Consider the following 20,452-nt stretch of genomic DNA (forward strand, 5'->3'; position numbering starts at 1 on the left):
AGGTTACACTAAATACACGGGAGGTAATCAGGGAATGAGACACACCTGGGAACTAATCAAGGGGAGACAGGACAACACAGAGAACTCAAAAAACACAGATCACGACAAAATGTGCCTTGTCTTTCAAGCGAGCAGGCTGTACACAACAAAGAAATGTGTCTACAGTATGTAAAATGATGTGTTGCTCTCTTGAATGAGTGAAACAGTTAAAGTCGGAGTGGAGCTATATGAGGGAGAGATTGTATGTCAAAAGATATGCTCCATGGTAATGGAGGAGTGTCTGAGAGCTCATGAAATGATTCACTGGCAAATTCATTCTCAAGTATTAATCAGATAGTACCAGCTTGGCTTTTTGAAGAAAAGGACTGAAAAGAAACTGCTTCCGCCTATCGGCTCCCCAAGGAGTACTTAAAGTAGAAACATTTGTGGAAAAAAAGATAAATCTGACCATTTCTTCCACTATATACCAAGGGTGAAAGGCATATAATTTCATATACGAGCACTTATTCCTTCACAATTTTTTCTTCAGACAGAATGATGAAACAAAATGAAATGAAAGCAAACAGTTTATTGTTGTTGGCAAAACAGTAGTCTGTTTAACAAGAACACAGTCATTACACAGTTGTTAAGCACTACAAGAAAGTGACACAGATGGTCAGATTTTGAGAATTCCACTGACCATCTATTTTGGACTGCAAATGGAAATTGCCATATTGAGGTCCCATGTAAATGGAATAAAATGGAGAGTTAAAGTGTGCCTCTGCTCTCTTGCCTGGACTCGATGCAACAGCTCACTTCAACAATTTAAAGTCATATTCTTTTCAGTAGTAATAGTAATAAGAGATGTTGTTAATATGGAAATGATAGCGGTTATTGCAGATTAGTTGGCTGCATATAAAAAATGCAAATCCTCTGTTCCACCACATTCCAAAGGTGTTTTTTGGACCAAGATCTGGTAAGCCCATGGTGACATGGATGGTTGTGTTTAACAAACCAGTCTGAGGTGATTTGAACGCTACAGGATGACGCAATGCTCCAAAGTCATAAGAAGATGGATACAGTACAGTTAAAAAAAGGTGGACAACTCAGGTAGGCTGCAGCATTTAACTGACAAATGATGCGTAACAGATGCTAAGGGGCCCCAAGTGTTTCAAGACAACAACTTCCATACCATTGCATCATAACCACCACACTGAGACATTTATACTAAGCAGCATGGATTCATGCTCTCATGTTGTTTTTGGCAAAGTCTGTCCGTCATAACTAAAACAAAGAATTGTCAGACCAGGAGACATCTATTATTGTCTGATTTTCATGAGGCTGTGAGAAAGGTAGCATCAGTTTCCTCTTCTTAGCTGACAGGACTCATACGCCGTATCGTCTTCTTCTCTTATAGCCCATCTGATTCAGGTTTTCCATGTTCAGAGACGATATTATGCTTTTTCTTGGCTTTTCTTGTATTGTGACCATGCAATAATTTTGTCCTGACATCAATAATGCATTTTCATCCACATATCTTTTCCTCACCTGATATTTTCTCATTTTCACTAACAATCATGCCATTAAAAAACCCCCTTTAATATCCTTTTGTCCCTGTTGTGATGGTCGATTAGAGCATAAGCAAGTCATTGTTGCCGGGTTGCTGATTTGTTTGCTTCTTTGCAATATAACAGATGTATTTAATAAAGTTGTCAGTAATTGTATATCTCTGTTTAAATAAGCTACAATCTACATGGATATTTCTAACTCTTGGCAAGATCAAGTATAAGACCTACTTTTGTGACATTTTACCCATTGATTTAGGGAGGAAAGGGCCCTCTCAGGCTTGGTTTTGACACACTGGGTTGAACATTTCATGGTCTCACACTATTCCATCACTCAAATGCCACCAGTGGCTCAGCCTGAAATGAGTTCATAAGTTAATCAGATTGAGCCTCCTGACTTCATTCCTCTGCGGGATCAAACACAGACTTCAAGTTCCCCATTTTCTGCTCATTCTCTAGTCACTTCACACGTCCTAAAAAGGATGACAAAATCAAAACTGGTGGCTGAATCTGTGACAGAGAAAGATGTGATTTAAGTAGAACAGCACGACCCAAGAAGTGCTGTTGAAATTATAGGGTGGTTCCAGAGGTTGGTGTGTTCAACCATCAAAGCAAAGAATATGTCCTTGTTTAGCAAACCAGAAGTAGGATTTCACATTGCCTAGAAATCTCCTTGGAGTTTTGAAGCAGCAACAGCTCCAGGGTTCATCTATTTCTTTTATTATTACTATTATTATTATTATTATTTTTATTTTTAATTCATGCAAATCTCAGAGCATTGGGGCAGTAAACATGTTGTTTATGAGCATGTAAAAGCTGCATCTTGCTACAGAGACTTTAGTCCTTATTGCATGGTGAGGGTTTGTCTCCATTCCCTGTCCTTTTTGTCCTTGCATGCATTTTTCTTTTTTATTTTACGTCTCCATTCTGTTAATAATACATGAATGTCCTCTTTCCCTTCCCCTCCCTCTTCCCCTCCTCTCCTCCCCTGTAGCAATTATTGAGCCCACCACCACTAGTGCTGTCTCAAGCCCAGGTCAGTATATGTCACTATACTGTACACCAGATTAGTAAAGAGGTCCGCTGCCTCATACTAACCCTAGTCAGATTCCTCCCCTCCATCTTGGTTAATTTCAGCTGGCTGGCTGGAATGCCTGCTGGGTGTACAGCTTTATTTATGTCATCTGTTGATTTTATTTGCATTTATTTGCTCATTTTTGTTTAGCTATTAATCTGGCCACATTTACTACCTGCAGCCTGTGTCATTGCAGCTTTATGCCCCCTACCTTTCATTACAGCCCCCATCACCACCACCCTTTTGTGGAGCAAGCAGTAACATCCAGTGGCAGTTCCATATTTGTTTTGGGTCTTTGCTGCTTTTCATAATGCTAATGCCTTCGTCTTCTTCTCTTTCTGGCTTTTTACCACCACTCCCTGCAGTACACGTCACAGGCAGGACACTGTCGGTGGTAAAGGGCCTTGGTTGTAAGATTGAATCTCTTGACGTCCTTGTTCCTTTATCACTCCCTTCCTGTCCAATACTCTTCCTCTCACATTTCTTTTACTTCTCTCTATACATTTTCTTTCTGTTCTTTCCTTGTTTCTAGAACAATCAGTTGGCGCTTTGCCACTGTCTTTCACCTGATATTCTGCTTGTGCTCTTGTCGTTGCTACACTTTCAATGTCACCCTTGTTTCCCCTCCTTGCTCTATTCCGCTGCTTCCACATTCCAGCCAAGAGTAATCCCCTCTGCCTGGTCGTCTTTACTCCCTTTGTAATGGTTTTAAGGAAGTCTCAGAATGTAATCTCTTTTGCCGGTTACATTATTTTTGCTTAATACTTTCCATGTGTCAAAAACACAGACACACCGAGAGGCTGTCTGTGGCTAAGACACATTAAAATTAAACCAGCATTTAATAGTTTCCACATAACCACATGCAATAAGTCCTATTGCACGATTAATTTATTAAGTGTTTTTTTTTTTTTTTTTAATTGTTTTTTTTTATTGTCATTTTGCAATCACTTTAGTGGATCGGGACAAATTTCGAATGTAATTATCTATGGAGATTTAGTGGGATCACAAGCACAAGACCAAATTATCTCATCAACAAAAAAGCGGCCCTGCATGGCCCTTAACTTTCATTTGATAGAGCCCTTGCAGGACAAATGACAATTTCATGGTCCAGAGGAACACCAGGGGTTTCAGTCATTAAGATAAACTCACACAGTGGGTCAATGTTCCTTTTTTTTTTTCCAAGTTGCTTTAAGTTTTTTTTTTTTTTTTTTTTTTTTTATGGTGGTGGTGCTCTAACTAAAACGGGAATTAGTTTAGATTACCAATACTCATCGTTGGCACTTTGTCCTCTCTATTGTTTATATAATTTAGATATGTTTTGTAGACAGACTATTTTGCTTTCTTAACATCTAGATAAAGATGTTAAGAAAGAATGATGTGCATCATTACGAAACCTATTTTATGTAAATAAATAACTAATCTTTTAAAGATAGACATGAACCATTCAAGTTTTTTTAATATTGAGTATATTAATATTGAGTATATAATATTGAGCCAGTAGTTATTACAACAACAACAAAAAACTATTCAATCAGCCAACAATGTTTAACATAGACAAGAATTTAGCTTTTTCAATAGGTCATCAATTTCCTTGATATTTAAACAAACAGTACCGACAAATGTAATATTTCATATACTTTTGCGCCATTAAATATAGTTTGCTTAAAGACACTTGATTATATGTGTCTAAACAGTTAAGTGGCATTTACTCAAAATGGTCTGACAATTCAAAACAATTATAACAAATTGTTTGTTACAAAAGCATGGAACTTACTTCAGTGAGCTACAGTATTGACCTTACCACGGCATAAAGATGTACAATTTCACGCTTCATCTTTCACAACAATTTATGGCTTATATCTATAAGATTGAATATACAATATACAAACCCATGGAGCAAGGAGACTGGAGTCCTGGCATCTGTTATCACCTTTGACAAGAATGGCCAACAAAAGTCAATGGTCAGTAGACAGTACCCTCATCAGGAGAGGACACAAGACCCTTGGGTATGGCACTGCAGTCAAATCAAAATCAGAGAACCGAGAGGAAGAAGATGATCAGTGTTCTAAATAATTCCTCCTCCTCACTCTATGATGAACTGTGGCAGATGGACATCACATTCAGCCACCAATTTATCCCACCAAAGAGCAAGACAGAGCAGTGCAGCCGTTTATTTGTGCCCACTGCCATCAGACGCCTCAACAGTCAACAAGCCCGTAGCCAAAGCCAGCTGTGGCCCCTCACCTCCTCTGACTCCCACTCAGCCAGAACTGTCACACTTATTGCTCTCTTCTCCTCAGCTCTACATTCAGATTCACTCCTCTACATGTGATAACCCTGAGTCAAAGAGTAGTTTCAGAAAATGTTCGTTGTTGCCATTAAGAGTTTATCGATACCACTGTTGTGTCGCCTCATAAAGCATAGTGGTAGTCACATTAAAGATTATATAGAGAATGAGTTTTCTTTATGTAAAACGACGAGAAAGATGTTGTTGTTTTTTTTATTATTATTATTTTCCTTTTTTCTTTTGGCTACAGCGTGAAACAGCAACATGAGTTCACTTGTCTCCCTTCTAATCAATCCTAACATTGCTATCTTTTGCAACATGATGTTTGGAGCTGTCGTGAGTTGACCGTCAGAAACAAAAGAAGACAAGAAATGACTGTGGGTGATACTGGCGCTTTTGTGTTCAGACAAAAAAACTAAAGCCACCCAGCCCACAATTCTTGCTGAAAGGATTGTATCGGTGTGCATGGGATGTTGTTGTTTTGCTTTTATGATACACCAAACATTCTTAGCCTGTCATATTATTGGGATGATACTGAGCAGCCACAGAAAAGCCCATCAAGTGACATGCTATATCATTTGTTTAAGCCATGAAAGGCTTAAGTGTAAAAATGACAAAATGTGGTGCTAGTAGTCAGGATTTGTCATTTTTAGAGACTACAGGACTGTCTTCTTTATTTCTAAGCAGACCTAAGCAAAGTATCTCCTGCTTATACAGATGAAACTGGAGGTTTAACTACGCTATAACGCTATATCTTTTTTTTCTGACATTAAATCAGACCAAATATTAATTATTTTCTATATATTATATGCCAGAATAATGGGCAAGATTTATGCATTTTTGACAACTTAACTTCTTTTAAACTCAGTTGTTTATGTACTTTATTTGTATTTGCCTGGATTATCTTTAAACTCTGTGTTACTTTGATCAAATGTATTATGCAGCCTTTCATGCTTATCGCATTAACTTGAATTTTATCCCATTCCTTGTGACAGAACTGGTGCAAGTCAGTCATTAATGTAAAGTAACTTATTCTTTACACAACTCAGCTCTTCCCATACATTTTCTATGAATTAGCATCAGAGCTTTGTAGTATCTACTTTAAAACATTGCCTTTATTATCCTTATGTCACTTGTTTATTGGTATTCTTAGGGTCATTGTCCATTTGGAAGACAAATGGACAATGCTACCAAGCTTGAACATCTTGGCTCATATCTTGAGCTGTTGCCTCAATATTTCCTCTTAACGTTCTTTCCTCATAATGTATTCTGCAAAGTGAAGCATGCCTGTTGCTTTTTACGGGCCCTCTCTTGGCCTCCTAGGTTTTTGGTTGGACTTAGTCTTAGTTGCTTTTAATTTAATGGAATAGAAGGTCGGATGCTTTTCTTAATTTTAACAAATTGATTTATGTACATTTCCCAAAACATAAAACCCAGCTGAAACACTGTAAAGCAGCTGGCCTGATGCCACCCTGTCAGCCAAATGAAATGTAGATCTGTGATTATAGCATGCACTCTTATACACTGCTACCTCTGTTTATTTACACGAATCACTGGCAGCTGGTAAAAGTAGTCTTCTCATAACTGTGCTGAGTCACAACTATTGTTTATCAAGGCCCAACTCCGCTGGCAACCTGAATGATATGAGCATTTAACATAATTTAACTCTTCAGTGTTTCATTTTAGCTTCCGTCATGATTTAAATTTGCACACTGAGAGTCTAGGGAAAGAAAGAGCATCCTCATCCAACTTGACTCGAATTACTATTTGTTCTTCTGCTTCAAAAGAAAAAGAAAAGTTGTCATTTGTACATTTTCATAGAAGTAATCACTGAAAGGTTGAAGATGGTCTGCATCTTAAAAGGTTGATGTGTCTACCATTATTTATAAGCATTTACTTGCCCTTCCTTCGACCCAGCATGAAGCCTAAGGAGATGAGAGGAAAAAGATCAATGAGCTGAAAGCCGATGTCTGGATATGTTTGAGAGAAACCCATAAAAAATGTAAATGATGGAGCAAAGCCCACAGAATGAGATAAAATATGAACTGCAGACACACATTGCTTTCCATCTTTGCAAAGCATCTAAAAAAACCCTATAGATTACCAGCCTTATTAGACCTTGCACTTATTGCGTTAGACTGACAGAATGCCATGCATCTTGTTTCATTTCAATGTCAAGGGCAAAACACCAAAGAGATAATCAAGTGTTCTTCTGAACATTTCAGAAATTCAAGTCTCTCTCTCAGCTCCAGGCTTGGGATGAAGTGTTAATCAAATTATCCTTGGAACCATGTAAAGCTTGTACAATTAAATGTATATTTATGACCTAAAATGGGAAATTTATCAGGTATTTTTGTTTCTAATCATTTGTTCTTGTTTCATACTTTTATCTGATAAAAACTTTCTTAACCCTTTAACTGTCACCCCAAATACTGTCACATGCTGATCAATGGGGACATCCTCATGGAAGTTAAAGGGTTAAGGCACATTTTGTTGTAGTTGTACATGATTAAACCATCTCAATAATTATATATCCTTTGCTGCAAAGTTTTCCAGTATTCCTTGATCAAGTAACTAACTTGAAATACCTATGATGATTTCCTTAGCATTTACGTGGTCTCTGATTCTGGTTCAGTATAGTGACCAACCATATAAATCAACAATATTAGAGGTACTGATCATACAAAAGATCCAAAAGCATTAGGGAGGCTGAAGTAGACAATATAGGTGTTGTGTATAACTTTCTTGCTAGTAGCTAATCCACACAGGACCTCTGAACTGGGGAGATTGCTTTTTAACAGACAGCTCAGAAAGGTTTTGGTTTTAGCAATACAAATATATATTGTTCATTTATATGTCTAAAGTCAGATACACAAGCCAAAAGTGCTGTTGTTAAGTCATGTCAAGTGTCAATTATGTGTAATAGCGAAAGCGACTGCTAACTGCTGGGGTTTGTGAGTCACTCCTGGATAATGTGTACATAAAAACATTTCACTTATGAATTATTGAATATGATGGCGTATCGTGAGTCAACAAGCTTTTACTGAGGTCTCCAATGAGTGGGCTTGTGCCGTACATCCAAGAGGACTGGACTCATTGAAGCCATTGTGCTGAACCTCTCGAGGAGATTCTAAGGCAAACAAACCAGCATCTACTTCACCCGGCATGCTTGTTGCCAGACACGCTGAGCTACCCACAGATAATCCTTTTTGGCGGTGCATTTTCTCCCAGCCTTATCAGTTATATGGTAGCAAGATCAAGAACCGTGCAAACAACTTCCACACCCTCAGAGCACCTCCACCTCAGCTCCTGGCCCGCATGGTTTGTTTTGACTTGATATGCTGACCTTCATTTTTACTGAGTGCTAACTCCACTATCACCTCTGGAAGAGTCTGATAAGCAGATGGCATATCATCCATCATACTTGACCCCTTGATCCCTGGACGATGTAAATAGACAATGGATTTTGTCCTGTGGACCTAGAAGCCTGCAAGCTTCTCCAATCACAAAAAAAAAAGACAAATCTTCTTGAAATGATAGGATGGAAAGGCGCATAAGTATGCTTGAAGTAAGACCTGCATCTCCTTTCACTCAAATGAGCATTCTATTTCTAATGAAAAGTAAACAGAAACACAAAAGCCTCCATTGTCTGCATGTAAAATATGCATAATGCACATACAGGCAAATGCATCCGGCACTTTGTGAGGCTAATTTTACTGCTCTGAGCAGCTTTATGGCATGATTCTCAGAAATATCAAAGCTTGCCAGAGTTAATTTAATTGATCAACAGTTTTCCTTTTGAATACATTTGCTTTACCATACTGTGTAAATGTGTTTTCATTAAACGAAAGCAATTACTGTAATCTGAGAATAAGATTGCCATATGATCCTCTGTTTTCTTTCTAATGAGTATTAATCGGGTTAGATCTGTGTGCAGTTGTTTGTGTAATAATAGTCATTACAAGCAAGAGTCTGCTTTGCCGTTGATGCTCTAGCTTTTTATTACAGTGCACTATCTCACACATTTACCTAATTTGGGAAATAGCCGCACTAAAGTAGACTTTGTATTTCATTCTGCTTATAGGATTCTATAAAACAAAGTGATGTCCCTTTCCTCTCTCCTATTTTATTTTTGCCATTTACCTTGCCAGCTTTGAAGTTAAGTAGCATCATTCCTAAGTTAACTTTTTAAGAAATATTTAAATATAGTGAATAAAACTAAGATTGAAAGCTGTTTCAGACCTTTAAAGTTTGGTCTTCATCCTGTGATGTTGTTTTGATCAAGAAAAATTTTTCATGGTCATGGGCAGAGACCCCCATAGTTTGATACAAATGTGTTTTTAAATAAAAAGAAGTTAACCATCATTCCATTCACTATGTGTTAGCCATATTACATAGAAATTTATTACATGCAATAATATATCTAAAGTATTTATTTACTTACAGTACTCAATTTTGATGATGGATTAGATGTAATAAAAATCCACAATTCAGTCCCTCAGAAAATTTGAATCTTATGAAAGACCAATTTAAAAAGTATTGAGAGAGCTAATGTTGCTTCAATAGAGACTTTCAGCTCATCTGCATTGTTTGGTCTGGTGCCTCATCTTCTTCTTGACAATAACCCCCAGATAGGCCAATTTCAACATGGCTCCTCCTTGGATCTGCAGTCTCCAGTCGAGTTTCCGCTCCTATTCCTATAACACCTTACCATTTTAGCTTCTGCAGACTAGTGGCAGCAGCAATAAGCAAACACCTGGGGGAACTGCAAATCTCCTGAGCTTATCAAGAGAACTGCTTCTCAGTCGAAAGCTCCTAAGAGCAGTTATAAATGAGAATGAAAGTTGCGATAACATGCTGAAAGCTGAGCGTCAGAGAGAGTAGGAACTTCTGAAAGAGACCAAGGCTGATCTCAAGTCAGCAAATTGTGAAGTCAGATTTTCTTTAAGTTGTGCTTGATATACAGCAGTTTTATACCAACTGAAGGTAACATACACTGCCTGGCCAAAATAAAAGTCGCCACCTGGATTTAACTAAGCAAATAGGTACAAGCCTCCTATTGGATAAGTACTGCATAGGCGATTATCTTTCAGCTGGCAACAAGTTATTTAACCCCAGCTGATGCAATGAGTAACTCCTCATTTCTTAAACAACCATGGCAAAAGACACATCCTGTGGTCGTGGAAAAGACGTTAGTCTGTTTAAGAAGGGTCAAATCATTGGCATGCATCAAGCAGAGAAAACATCAAAGGAGATTGCAGAAACTACTAGAATTGGGTTAAAAACTGTCCAACGCATCATTAAAAACTGGAAGGATGGTGGGGAACCATCGTCTTCCAGGAAGAAATGTGGTCAGAAAAAAATCCTGAATGATTGTGATCGACGATTACTTAAACATTTGGTCAAATCAAATCGAAGAAAAACAACAGCAGAACTCAGGAGTATGTTTAATTGTGAACACAAAAGCATTTCCACACGCACAATGCGAAGGGAACTCAAGGGGTTGGGATTGAACAGCTGGTTAGCTGTAAGAAAACCTCTAATCAGTAAGGCTAAACAGAAAAAAAGGCTTCAGTTTGCTAGGGTGCATAAAGATTGGACTCTGGAGGAATGGAAGAGGGTCATGTGGTCTGATGAGTCCAGATTTACCCTGTTCCAGAGCTAATGTTGCATCAGGGTAAGAAGAGACTTTCAGCTCATCTGCATTGTTTGGTCTGGTGCAGTGCTATGATCTGGGGTTGCTGCAGTTGGTCAGGTCTAGGTTCAGCAACATTGTGTGCCCAAAGAATGAGGTCAGCTGACTACCTGAATATACTGAATGACCAGGTTACTCCATCAATGGATTTTGTCTTCCCAAATGGAACGGGCATATTCCAAGATGACAATGCCAGGATTCATCGGGCTCAAATTGTGAAAGAGTGGTTCAGGGAGCATGAGAATCTCCTGAGCTTATCAAGAGAACTGCTTCTCAGTCGAAAGCTCCTAAGAGCAGTTATAAATGAGAATGAAAGTTGCGATGACATGCTGAAAGCTGAGCGTCAGAGAGAGTAGGAACTTCTGAAAGAGACCAAGGCTGATCTCAAGTCAGCAAATTGTGAAGTCAGATTTTCTTTAAGTTGTGCTTGATATACAGCAGTTTTATACCAACTGAAGGTAACATAGTTACTTGATTATGCAATTAAATGGCACTGTGTGCCTAGAAAATACATGATAGATTCTCTTTTAAAATATGTTTTTTCTAATGGTGCCATGTGATATTCTAATTTACCAAGACACTTAATATTGGGTTTCCATTATTTTTTGGCTTGAGAGACAAAAGCTTGAAAAATGTGGCTCAGTGTGTAAAGAATCTAGTTTCACTTTTTAAAATTACATTTCCTAAATGAATTAACTCTTTGATGATATTCCAATTCATGAGCTGATCAATGGGACAGCAGAAACAGCACAGTGGAGGCTAAATTTTTGAAATTATTATTATGTTCACTCCAGTTACATCAAACATGCCAAACTCATATTTATTGCTCCATCAAACAAAGTTGTTCACACTTTAAAAGACTGCATTTGAACACACTGGGATATTAAAATTAATCCACTCAGTGAAGGTGTACTTGAGCATTAATCAATTTTTTCCTAATAATTTCCAGACTTTCATAAAGTATTCAGAAAACATACTAGTCATCCACAGAGGCCTGCTTTCCTCCCATTCCTCTAATGTTAACTACATGAACAGATATCCTTATTTTATGGGACTTAACCTTCCCTGTTCATCTCTGCTCTCTGCACACACTCATTTTCAGGGCTGCCATTCACCAGTTTGTCAGCCTCTTATATAAATGGTCATGGCGCGCTCTCTCTGTCAGCATATTATTTTACTTACCTCACATCTCTGTCAGAGCCGCTCTGTTTCTACCTGTCTTTTGCCAGCTTTGTCTGTTGCTCCCTCATTCAGTCTCTCCTTTCTACGTCTGATCATCTCTCCCACTTCACATCTACTCAATGGTGCCAGCCATTAAATGCAGAAGTGGTCACATTGACAGTCCTGCATGCACAGAGACAAAACGCAGCATTAAATGCGCTTTCGCATATTCAATGATCCCTAAGTGTCTTCAGAAGAATACAAAAATTATTTAACAGCCTTTTTCTGTCATCTTCTCTTTCGTGGATATTTCTCAGTATTTATTACAGAATCATAGTGGATATCAAAACTGACTCCTGCTGGAGCCCTTGCCGTTGTTAAATTCTGCCAAAAAGATTTGTTCTTTCATGTGTTTATTCCCACATCCCATTTGAATTCTCATTGCAGGCAGTTCTTTTATCCCTGTTGGTCACTTTTTTTTTTCTTGGTATAACTTTTCAGAGTTTGCAAAGCACCAGATCCAACCCAAAGATGAAAGCGCATAGTGAACTGTAATTTCTTGAAATCTATTACATCTTTCACTGTTATTTGATGTTGCATTTACAACTTTGCTTTCAAAAGCCTGATTTTTATTTCTTTTTTTTCCACTTCTGAAAGTTTTATAGTTATAAAAAGTTAATAAATAATACAAGGCTGCAAAGAGAACGAGCACTACAGAGCTTTGTAAAATAAATGTAAATCTTAGGCTAACTTTAATTGGCACCTTCACAGCAGTCAGGGTTAGTAATAAGACAATTCAGTTGGAAAGATGAGTTTTTGGTGCTCTGAACAACAGGCAGGACTCCGTGGCCAGAGTGTGAGAGCTGAAGCAGAAAATGGATAGTCATTTCCTTCTACAGCTGCCGTAGAGATTCAGTCTTGGCCTATAATTGAGACACCAGGGTATATTCTGTTTCTGGACAGACTCTAATGGTTAGTGCATTAAGGGGGATGATTGAAGAAAGCCACAAACGTACAGTGTAGGCCACAATAAATCAGAAAAGATGGCCTTTCGGCGAATTTGGAGATCGTAGTGAGTTCACACTGTGCACGGCTTTGGGTCTTTCCTCTCTCTTACAACTTCTAAAAGCACTCCTTTGAGGAGTTAAGTAAGTGTAATTTACGGTAAAAAAAGTGAGCAATTTCAGCAGTAACGGAGAAAGAGCTTTGGACAGGTCCTTGTCTTTGAAAATGTGGTTAATGGGCTGTTTTGCGCTCTGTTAGTAGACAAGCAGGTCTTCTCTGCATCACTGTGGTTCTTGGATTAAACTCTTCAGGAATAAGGACTTGCAGCAGTATGTATACACAACTCCATGTCTGCTGGAGTTGTGTATATTCCTGATTTTCACCCAACGCATCTGACACAGTTCTAAACTCTTGTTGTTCCTCAGCTGACTCACACTCATTACAGCAATAAATGGCTCAAATTATATTTTAATACAAGTATTTCTTATTTCTGTGCTCACGTCGAGTATAGCTCTGTATTTTTAACCCAGTTCTGTTGAGTAATATAGTTGCCTTGTTTGTATGGTTCAAGAAAAATATGCTGGATAATTGTACATCATCCTATTTATACAGTAGCCTTCATTGTGTCATCTGAAGGTGAGAGTATGAATTACAAGCATATCGTAACGTAGTAAAGTGAGTGATTCAAACTAGTGAAATTATCTATTCATGATTTTTTTTTTCAGTTTCTTACAGTCATAGCTTTTTTTCATGTTAACATCAAAGGCACAAATGTTCCTAATGTGAGCAAGATGATGTAGTTACTCTTTACCAAGTATTTCCCCCTTTACATTAGCTACTAGAAGAATAGACTGATTATAATTCATTGTTTAATAAAGAACTGGAAGCAAAAGAACTATTAGTCTGTTCTAATTAGCTGAAAATAAATCTGGGAAGTGGAGCTACTGTAACTTATTGCTTTTAAAATCAGCTCCTATTAAAGATTGCACTGGACTTGTTTTGCATAAATCAAACACAATTTTGATCTCTCACTACAAAATTGAGGAAGACAGTTGGTTATTCATAGAACTTCAATGCCAGTATAACTAAAAGTTTATGGTACACATATTTGTAGTAAAAATATCCATGTAAGCCCTGTGTGTTTGGTAAACAGCTGTCCCAAACAAATACAGTGTCCTTTTATATCTGAACATATGCAGAATGTTTATGTGCAGATCGAAGTGTGCCATGCAACATTCTGTAGCGAAAAAAATGGAGAACTTCCAGATGTCACTAAACTGCTAATTCAGAACATTGAGGTTTCTTATTCATCTGCAGTGGAAAAAGGAAGGTGGAGTGCACACAAATCTTTTGTCAACATACAATTTTTTTCAACAGCAATCAGATCTGTGTCTCGCCCTGTACTTATTCAAAATATGTACCTGAAATGCCAAGGTAAATGTTAACATTACTGGTTCAGGAGACAAATCTGCTGTCATCCAAAAAGCTACCTGTAGGATTCAATGAGGAGAAACTCCATATGTGCTATAAAATGCAAGTTGGGGGAATTTCCATTGATGATCATGTTCTTACTCTGATAAGAACATGAGAATGAAACATGTTATTATTCTCTTATTTAAATGTTTCGTAATCTTATTGAAATGATTCTTAACACTGAAGTTTTTAAATGATTATGTCATAATCTATCAATCTATTGCCTATGCTTTTCATATTTATTTCACTTCAAAAAAGTACAGTCAAATCTCCTGTTAGAGATTACCTGTCCACTTTTAAAGTTGTACATCATAACAAATTCAACTTCATTTCAGAAATTAAAAATGATTGTATGCTACTAGCCAAATAAAAAAAAAATCTATATGTTAATTTATTACTTAAAATCTATATGTTAATTTATTATTTAAAATCTAGATGTAAAGGTACCAAAAATGTTTTAATCCATAACTTTATTTGTATAACACATTTCAGCAACAAGGAAGTTCAAAATCCTTTTCATAAAATATATATTATATTAAAAAAATATCATACACGTAACAATACTTTTAATAATGGTATTGGGGTTTTGGTATGTAGTGTGAAAGTGACCGCTTTAAATACCAACTTGACTCTTTGTATCTGCTAACATATATTCTTACTTTACTCTGACTAGTTTCAGGGACAAAAAAAATGGTAATCAGGACACCCGCTAACGCTACATTTCTTTTAATTTTTCTGTACGAAAGTAATTTATATTCATATTACCATTATAAGTACTTTTGCTGACTTTATTTATTTTATTTGTATAAAGAGTTTTATTTTGTTATTGTATTCTTTGGAAGCATTTTTAATGAATTTGAACAAAAGTTGTTTGTTTAGGTCTTTGAACTAAGAGAAACAGTTGCTTTTCACTGCTTACTCAAAGAAACATCTGCCACAATGCCAGCATAAAAACCCTTGTTATTCTTTTGAAATTGTTGAAATGTTTACAACTAAAGTCCATTTCCTCCAGCTCTGGGCAAGTATGAAATCAAGTTATTTTTAATCACAACAGCTGAAAGTCACACGCTCTAAAGATATTTGGTTTCTACTTTGTCTGCAGGGTCATACTGAAGGAAACGCGGTGGGGGGATGATTTGCCATTGTTTTTAAGCAGAAGTTTAGCACTTTCCTGTTCTTCTGAATTCAGAGGGATTCTCAGTAAATCCTATTTATGTTCTGCGCTTGTTTCACCTTCAATAACATTCTGTTATCAATTACCTGGATCTAAACCCAATGACCTTTTGACAAAGCAAAGATTTTACTCCATTGATTTCTCAAATTCTAAAGCCCTTTGATAAACACCCTTTCCATTTTTTCTTTTACCATCTACTCTTATATCTTCAGTCTTGGTTTTCTGCACTTTCAGGGTAAACTATTGAACAGTGTGGTTTTACTCTGGCAGACTGTTATCTGGGCGATGTCTGAACTAGGACCTAGTAGTCAGGGCAATTCCGCACTTTGTCCTTAAAAGCCTGGTCTCCTCATTACTTTACAAATGCCACTCAGATGTCTTTACACACACACTCTGATAACACTGTTGTTCTTTTCACTTCATCTTTGTTATGCTATTGAGGCTGTGTCCTAGCTTTAAAGTTCATCAAACCTGCACACGCAGACACACCCACACACACCCCTTCACAGCTTCAATCACTGTGATATAATCAAACCAGCTCAGTCAGATCAACAATATGCAATGGTATGTACATTAAAACCTGCTCACGTGTGTCATTCTTCTGCCCATTTACCATTCCCCAAGTGTCTTCAAATTCGCTTTATTGACAAACAACACCTTAACGACCTTGGAGGATTTTAAACACGGTTAGAAAAGGTCATGACATTCAGAAATGGCATTCTCTTTGGGGGGAAATGGCTCAGATGTCTGCCCATTAAATAAGGTTAGTTCTATCGGCTCGATTTCGAAGCCTTTTGGCACTTCTGGCATGTCTAAAGCATGGCTTCACTCTGCCAATACTAAAGGCTCTCTGTAACTTGGAATCATGTCACTCTTTATTATGGCCAATAAAGATTTAAAAACCACCTCAAACACATCCACATGCACACGCCCACTGTAAAAGTACTTGAGTATGCTGTTATGTGTATAGAGAAATGCATTAATGGGGGACGCGTGCATGTACATGCACATATAAACAGTAAAACAAACCACCTGAATACACAAACACTTTTATGCATCGTGTGCTGTTAACTGCTATCTCAGCTCCCCAGTCTCTTCCTTAGCTCTTTTTGTACATGAGAGGAATGGAAATGCAAGTACTTAGCAGTAAAGCCTCTAAGGTTTCAAAAAGGAACCATTAACCCTTTATTATTTCCCCCAGCTTTTAAAATGATGAGTTATTCAAGGCTTTTGACAAGGATCCACCCTCTTTACATTTGCAAATGATAAACTGAGGTCAGTCAAAGTGCTGAGAAGTGTCTTTGGTGAAGTAATCTTGAGATTCAACACACCAAGGTTGTAACAGCCTCAGAAGTGATGAACGACCCTTTTTTTTTTTTCATTCAAGTCCCTCTTTCCCGCTGTATTACTGTAATACGTCTGAAACTATCAATGAGATGAGCATCTCACAAGTCCACTGCCTGTCACAGACGACAATGTTAATTAGCAGTGAGGAATCCCAGACTCCTTGTCTGAGCTGTTTTGAAAGGAGCAGATCAGATTAGACCATTTTGCTCTATATTTGTTCTCTCTAATACCATCTAGCATGTAGAGATCATAGCAATGGTGGGTGGCTCCCTGCGGGCCTACAACACCAGATTTGCATCCTAACAGAAAGAAACTGAAAAAGATCAGAAAAAAGACATACAATCAAATAGTCAACACTCGGAATGGAATCAGAAAAACATATCCTACTCCAAGGAATGTCAATTTCCACACTAATATCTGCCATTAGTGTGCTTTTCTTGTTAAGATTTAAATGACAGACCAATTTAAGATGAAAATCCATCACAGCCACTAATCAAAGAATGACTCCACTTGTCCTGAACCAATAAATGAATAAGAAAATAAATGAATAAACTAGACGAGAATGTATTTCAGTTACCAGTTGGAAAATATCCTAGCAAACTGTTTGAATTTCTCAAAAAAAAAAAAAATCTCAAAAAATAGCAAAGTGTAAAACACAAACTGCCACTGAATGGCATATTTTTATACATATTCTGAGAGGCTGGGCTGTTACTTTCAACAGCTGAAGTAAACATTGCTGGAAGTGCTTTATATCATCTTCCTCAAATTAAAATTAATTATGCAGGAAACTTCACAGCTTCACTAAAATGATGTAGGTGCTCCTTGCAAGTCCAAGGATTGAAAAGGTTTGTAATGTATCCACTTTTTGACACCAATATTTTAATTATGTGTTCTTGCAGCACAAATAATTTTTTTAGTATTTCACAGAAACTATTTCTGTATCGAAGCAAGTTGATATTCAATGATACATTTTCCAACTATTTGTGATATGATTAATAAATTAACATTATGCACACAAGTGAAATTGAGACCCCTGGTTCATGTTTTATCATAATATCTAATCTTTTTAAAAAAAAAGTTAAACCAGTTTCAAGTCATATCAGATACCTCAGACCTTATACTTTCTTTGCCTTTTTTGTTCAAATATGTCAAATAATTAAATGTGGTTGTTTCTCTTTGATATGACATCACATAATGACAAAAATCATGTTGCTACTGTAGTGAGCTAAATGGAGTGGTTATTATTTTAAGCATTTTTTTCAGTTTGCTTGTTTGTTTTGTTTTTTATTAGAAATATTCCAAAGTGTTGTTCTGCTGAGTTTTTGTGAACAGTAAAGAATTGTGTTAACAAAAATGATCTAATCAGTATCTGTTGCATCCCCTGATCCTAAAGCATGAGCCCTCCGCTTCAAGCATTTAGTTCAATGTCAGTTTAGAAATGTCTATTGTGAAGCAGACAAACTACAACTCCCCTAACAGATAACAATCTTTGTTGTACTTGTCCTTTTGGCACGTCCCAACACGGCTTTGCCAAAGCACAGATTGGCGCCTGACACAGAGCAGAAAAATAAGCAAGTCTGTCCTCTTAACCGACTGGCTAACAGCTAAGCTTTTCAGTGAATCCATTTGTCATTGATTCATTCAAATTCTATTATAAGAATCAACAAAGTTTAGCCATTGCTAAAATGGTATTATTTGGTTGATATTACTCAAAATATTGAAAGAGGTTCATAATTTAAATTTATTTGTCCACTTTCTGAAAAATTTTTGAACACACCAAACATGTTTTTAACCAGTAATGTAACTTTTTTTTTGTCTTTTGTGTATTAATTTATCCAATAAAACAGAATGTTCATTTGGTAGATATTGATATTATTTGTAAAATTATTTTAAATATTAGGGTTTTTTGATATTGCTCAGTTGTAGAAGATGTAATTGGTAAGTAGCTCTTTTCACATGTATATGTGATCAGCAGGGAGATTTGCCTAAGATATCAGGCAAAATGACAGGTATGAACTTCACTGACCATGCCAGGTGAATTAATAGTAGGGGTGGTGATAGTTCTTGCAGATCACAATACTAAAATATAATATTCTTGCCAAATCAAAGCAGTCTATTCAATTCCTGTTAGCATCGTAAACATTTTAGAAGACCTGAAAATGAAAGGATGAGGATTTAAGCCTGTGACATTTTTGTATGGACGTGGGAAACCTGTACTTTATTTATGTGAACAATAATGGTAATTGGTCATCTTTTCCCAAACATGTTGACTAATTCTTGTTTGTTCTTGTTCTCATGAAGCCTCTGTCTTGTTTCCTACCATTTTGTGAGCGATGCGTATATTTACCCCCCTATTTGATAATGTGAGTTTGAACTATGTCAGTCAGCTTTTAGTTAAGTTTTTAAAACCCGAATTTCAATTAGATTTTTTGTTGGGGTTTTTTTTGCTATAAAATAAATAGGGGACCTTCCTGATAAAGACATGAAAGCCACATTCACAGAAACCTGGAGGTTTGTGGCATTTAGGTATCTTCTAAAAAGGGGAAGATGGATTTTGAAAAACAGAGACATAGCATTATTGGTTAGGATTAAGGCATTTTGTTCCTTTTCATAGAATTTTCCCATGGCAAATTCAATGAATTCCAGACAGACTATTGTCCTTGATTCAGCTTTAAAGGCATTAAGCTGAATGCTGAAAAGTGAAGAGAATCGTCAGCGTTTACAAAAGAAGACAGACTGGTATTGTTATTCATTCTGAAAAACACTGTATGGTTTAGCATCAAAGCTGGACCCACAGAGCATATTTTGTTAAAAAGAGCATTGTTTTACCATCACATTTACGTCCGAGTAACACATTGATAAGCTTTGTTTGAATAAAAGAACTTTACTTATGGAAAACCAAACTTTAACACTGTGAGAAGTCTTGATGGAAAAGAGCAGATTCAATTAATCCTGGATAATTTTTCTTTCCTCACATTGTACTTGGACAAATTAGAGCTGATACTGCACAGAGACTGTAATTGGCTTCTTACTAGCCAATAAAACAGCATTTTAAAACTGCTGCTGTAACTTCGGTCATTATTTTCTTGACATGACACTAGTCGCTTTTATATGGGCACTTTGTGACCCTTTACATTCTGCTGTAATTGCTCTTAATGTTATGAATGCAGTATAATTAAAGTGACATTTCCCACACTCACATTTCCTGCCATGGGGGCAGAAAGTCAACTTGATGATGAATACTGTATGTAAATGTAAATCTGTCTGCCCTATTTCTGGTGACTGAGTGAGATTTATGTCTTTGACCAAATGTATTGATCTTTCCTTGTCCTGAAATCCAGCTAAGTTGAACCAGAGGTCAATCCAGGGGACCAATTTGTTGGTAAATGCAGGCTTATTCCCCTCACTGGTTCCAGTCAATAGTGTCTGACCTCATGCGAAAAACAAGAACATAAAGAACGGTCTACACATAGATTTGGGAGCTGCTCTCGCTGATCCTATAGTCAAAGATGAAAAAGCATGTCACCCTCGTCGCTTCTGTTATTTATGCAGCAGTTACAGTTGCACATCGATAGTGTCAGTGTGGTAGAGAGGATGGAGCTCACTCAGGGAAGGCTAAAGTGGATTTAGAGTGGAGGGTTTTTACAGACAAGCAGATAAGGGTTAGGGCTTTTTTTTAGGGATCTCACAC

The 20,452-nt window shown here is 37.0% G+C and overlaps 1 protein-coding gene across 2 annotated transcripts in view; it reads left to right on the forward strand.

Annotated features, from left to right (window-relative positions):
• Positions 1 to 20,452, forward strand: part of negr1 (neuronal growth regulator 1) — a 168,476-nt gene that overhangs the window by 131,333 nt on the left and 16,691 nt on the right. Inside the window, exon 7 of one of the 2 annotated variants that reach the window (XM_044129575.1) lies at positions 2,539 to 2,580. The exons of the other annotated variant lie outside the window; for it this stretch is intronic. Within the exon in view, the coding sequence (XP_043985510.1) occupies positions 2,539 to 2,580 (42 nt within the window). The remainder of the gene's footprint in view (positions 1 to 2,538; positions 2,581 to 20,452) is intronic. 2 annotated transcript variants of the gene reach the window in all.

The sequence above is a fragment of the Gambusia affinis genome, linkage group LG10, assembly GCF_019740435.1.
Source record: "Gambusia affinis linkage group LG10, SWU_Gaff_1.0, whole genome shotgun sequence".
Lineage (NCBI taxonomy): Eukaryota > Metazoa > Chordata > Actinopteri > Cyprinodontiformes > Poeciliidae > Gambusia > Gambusia affinis.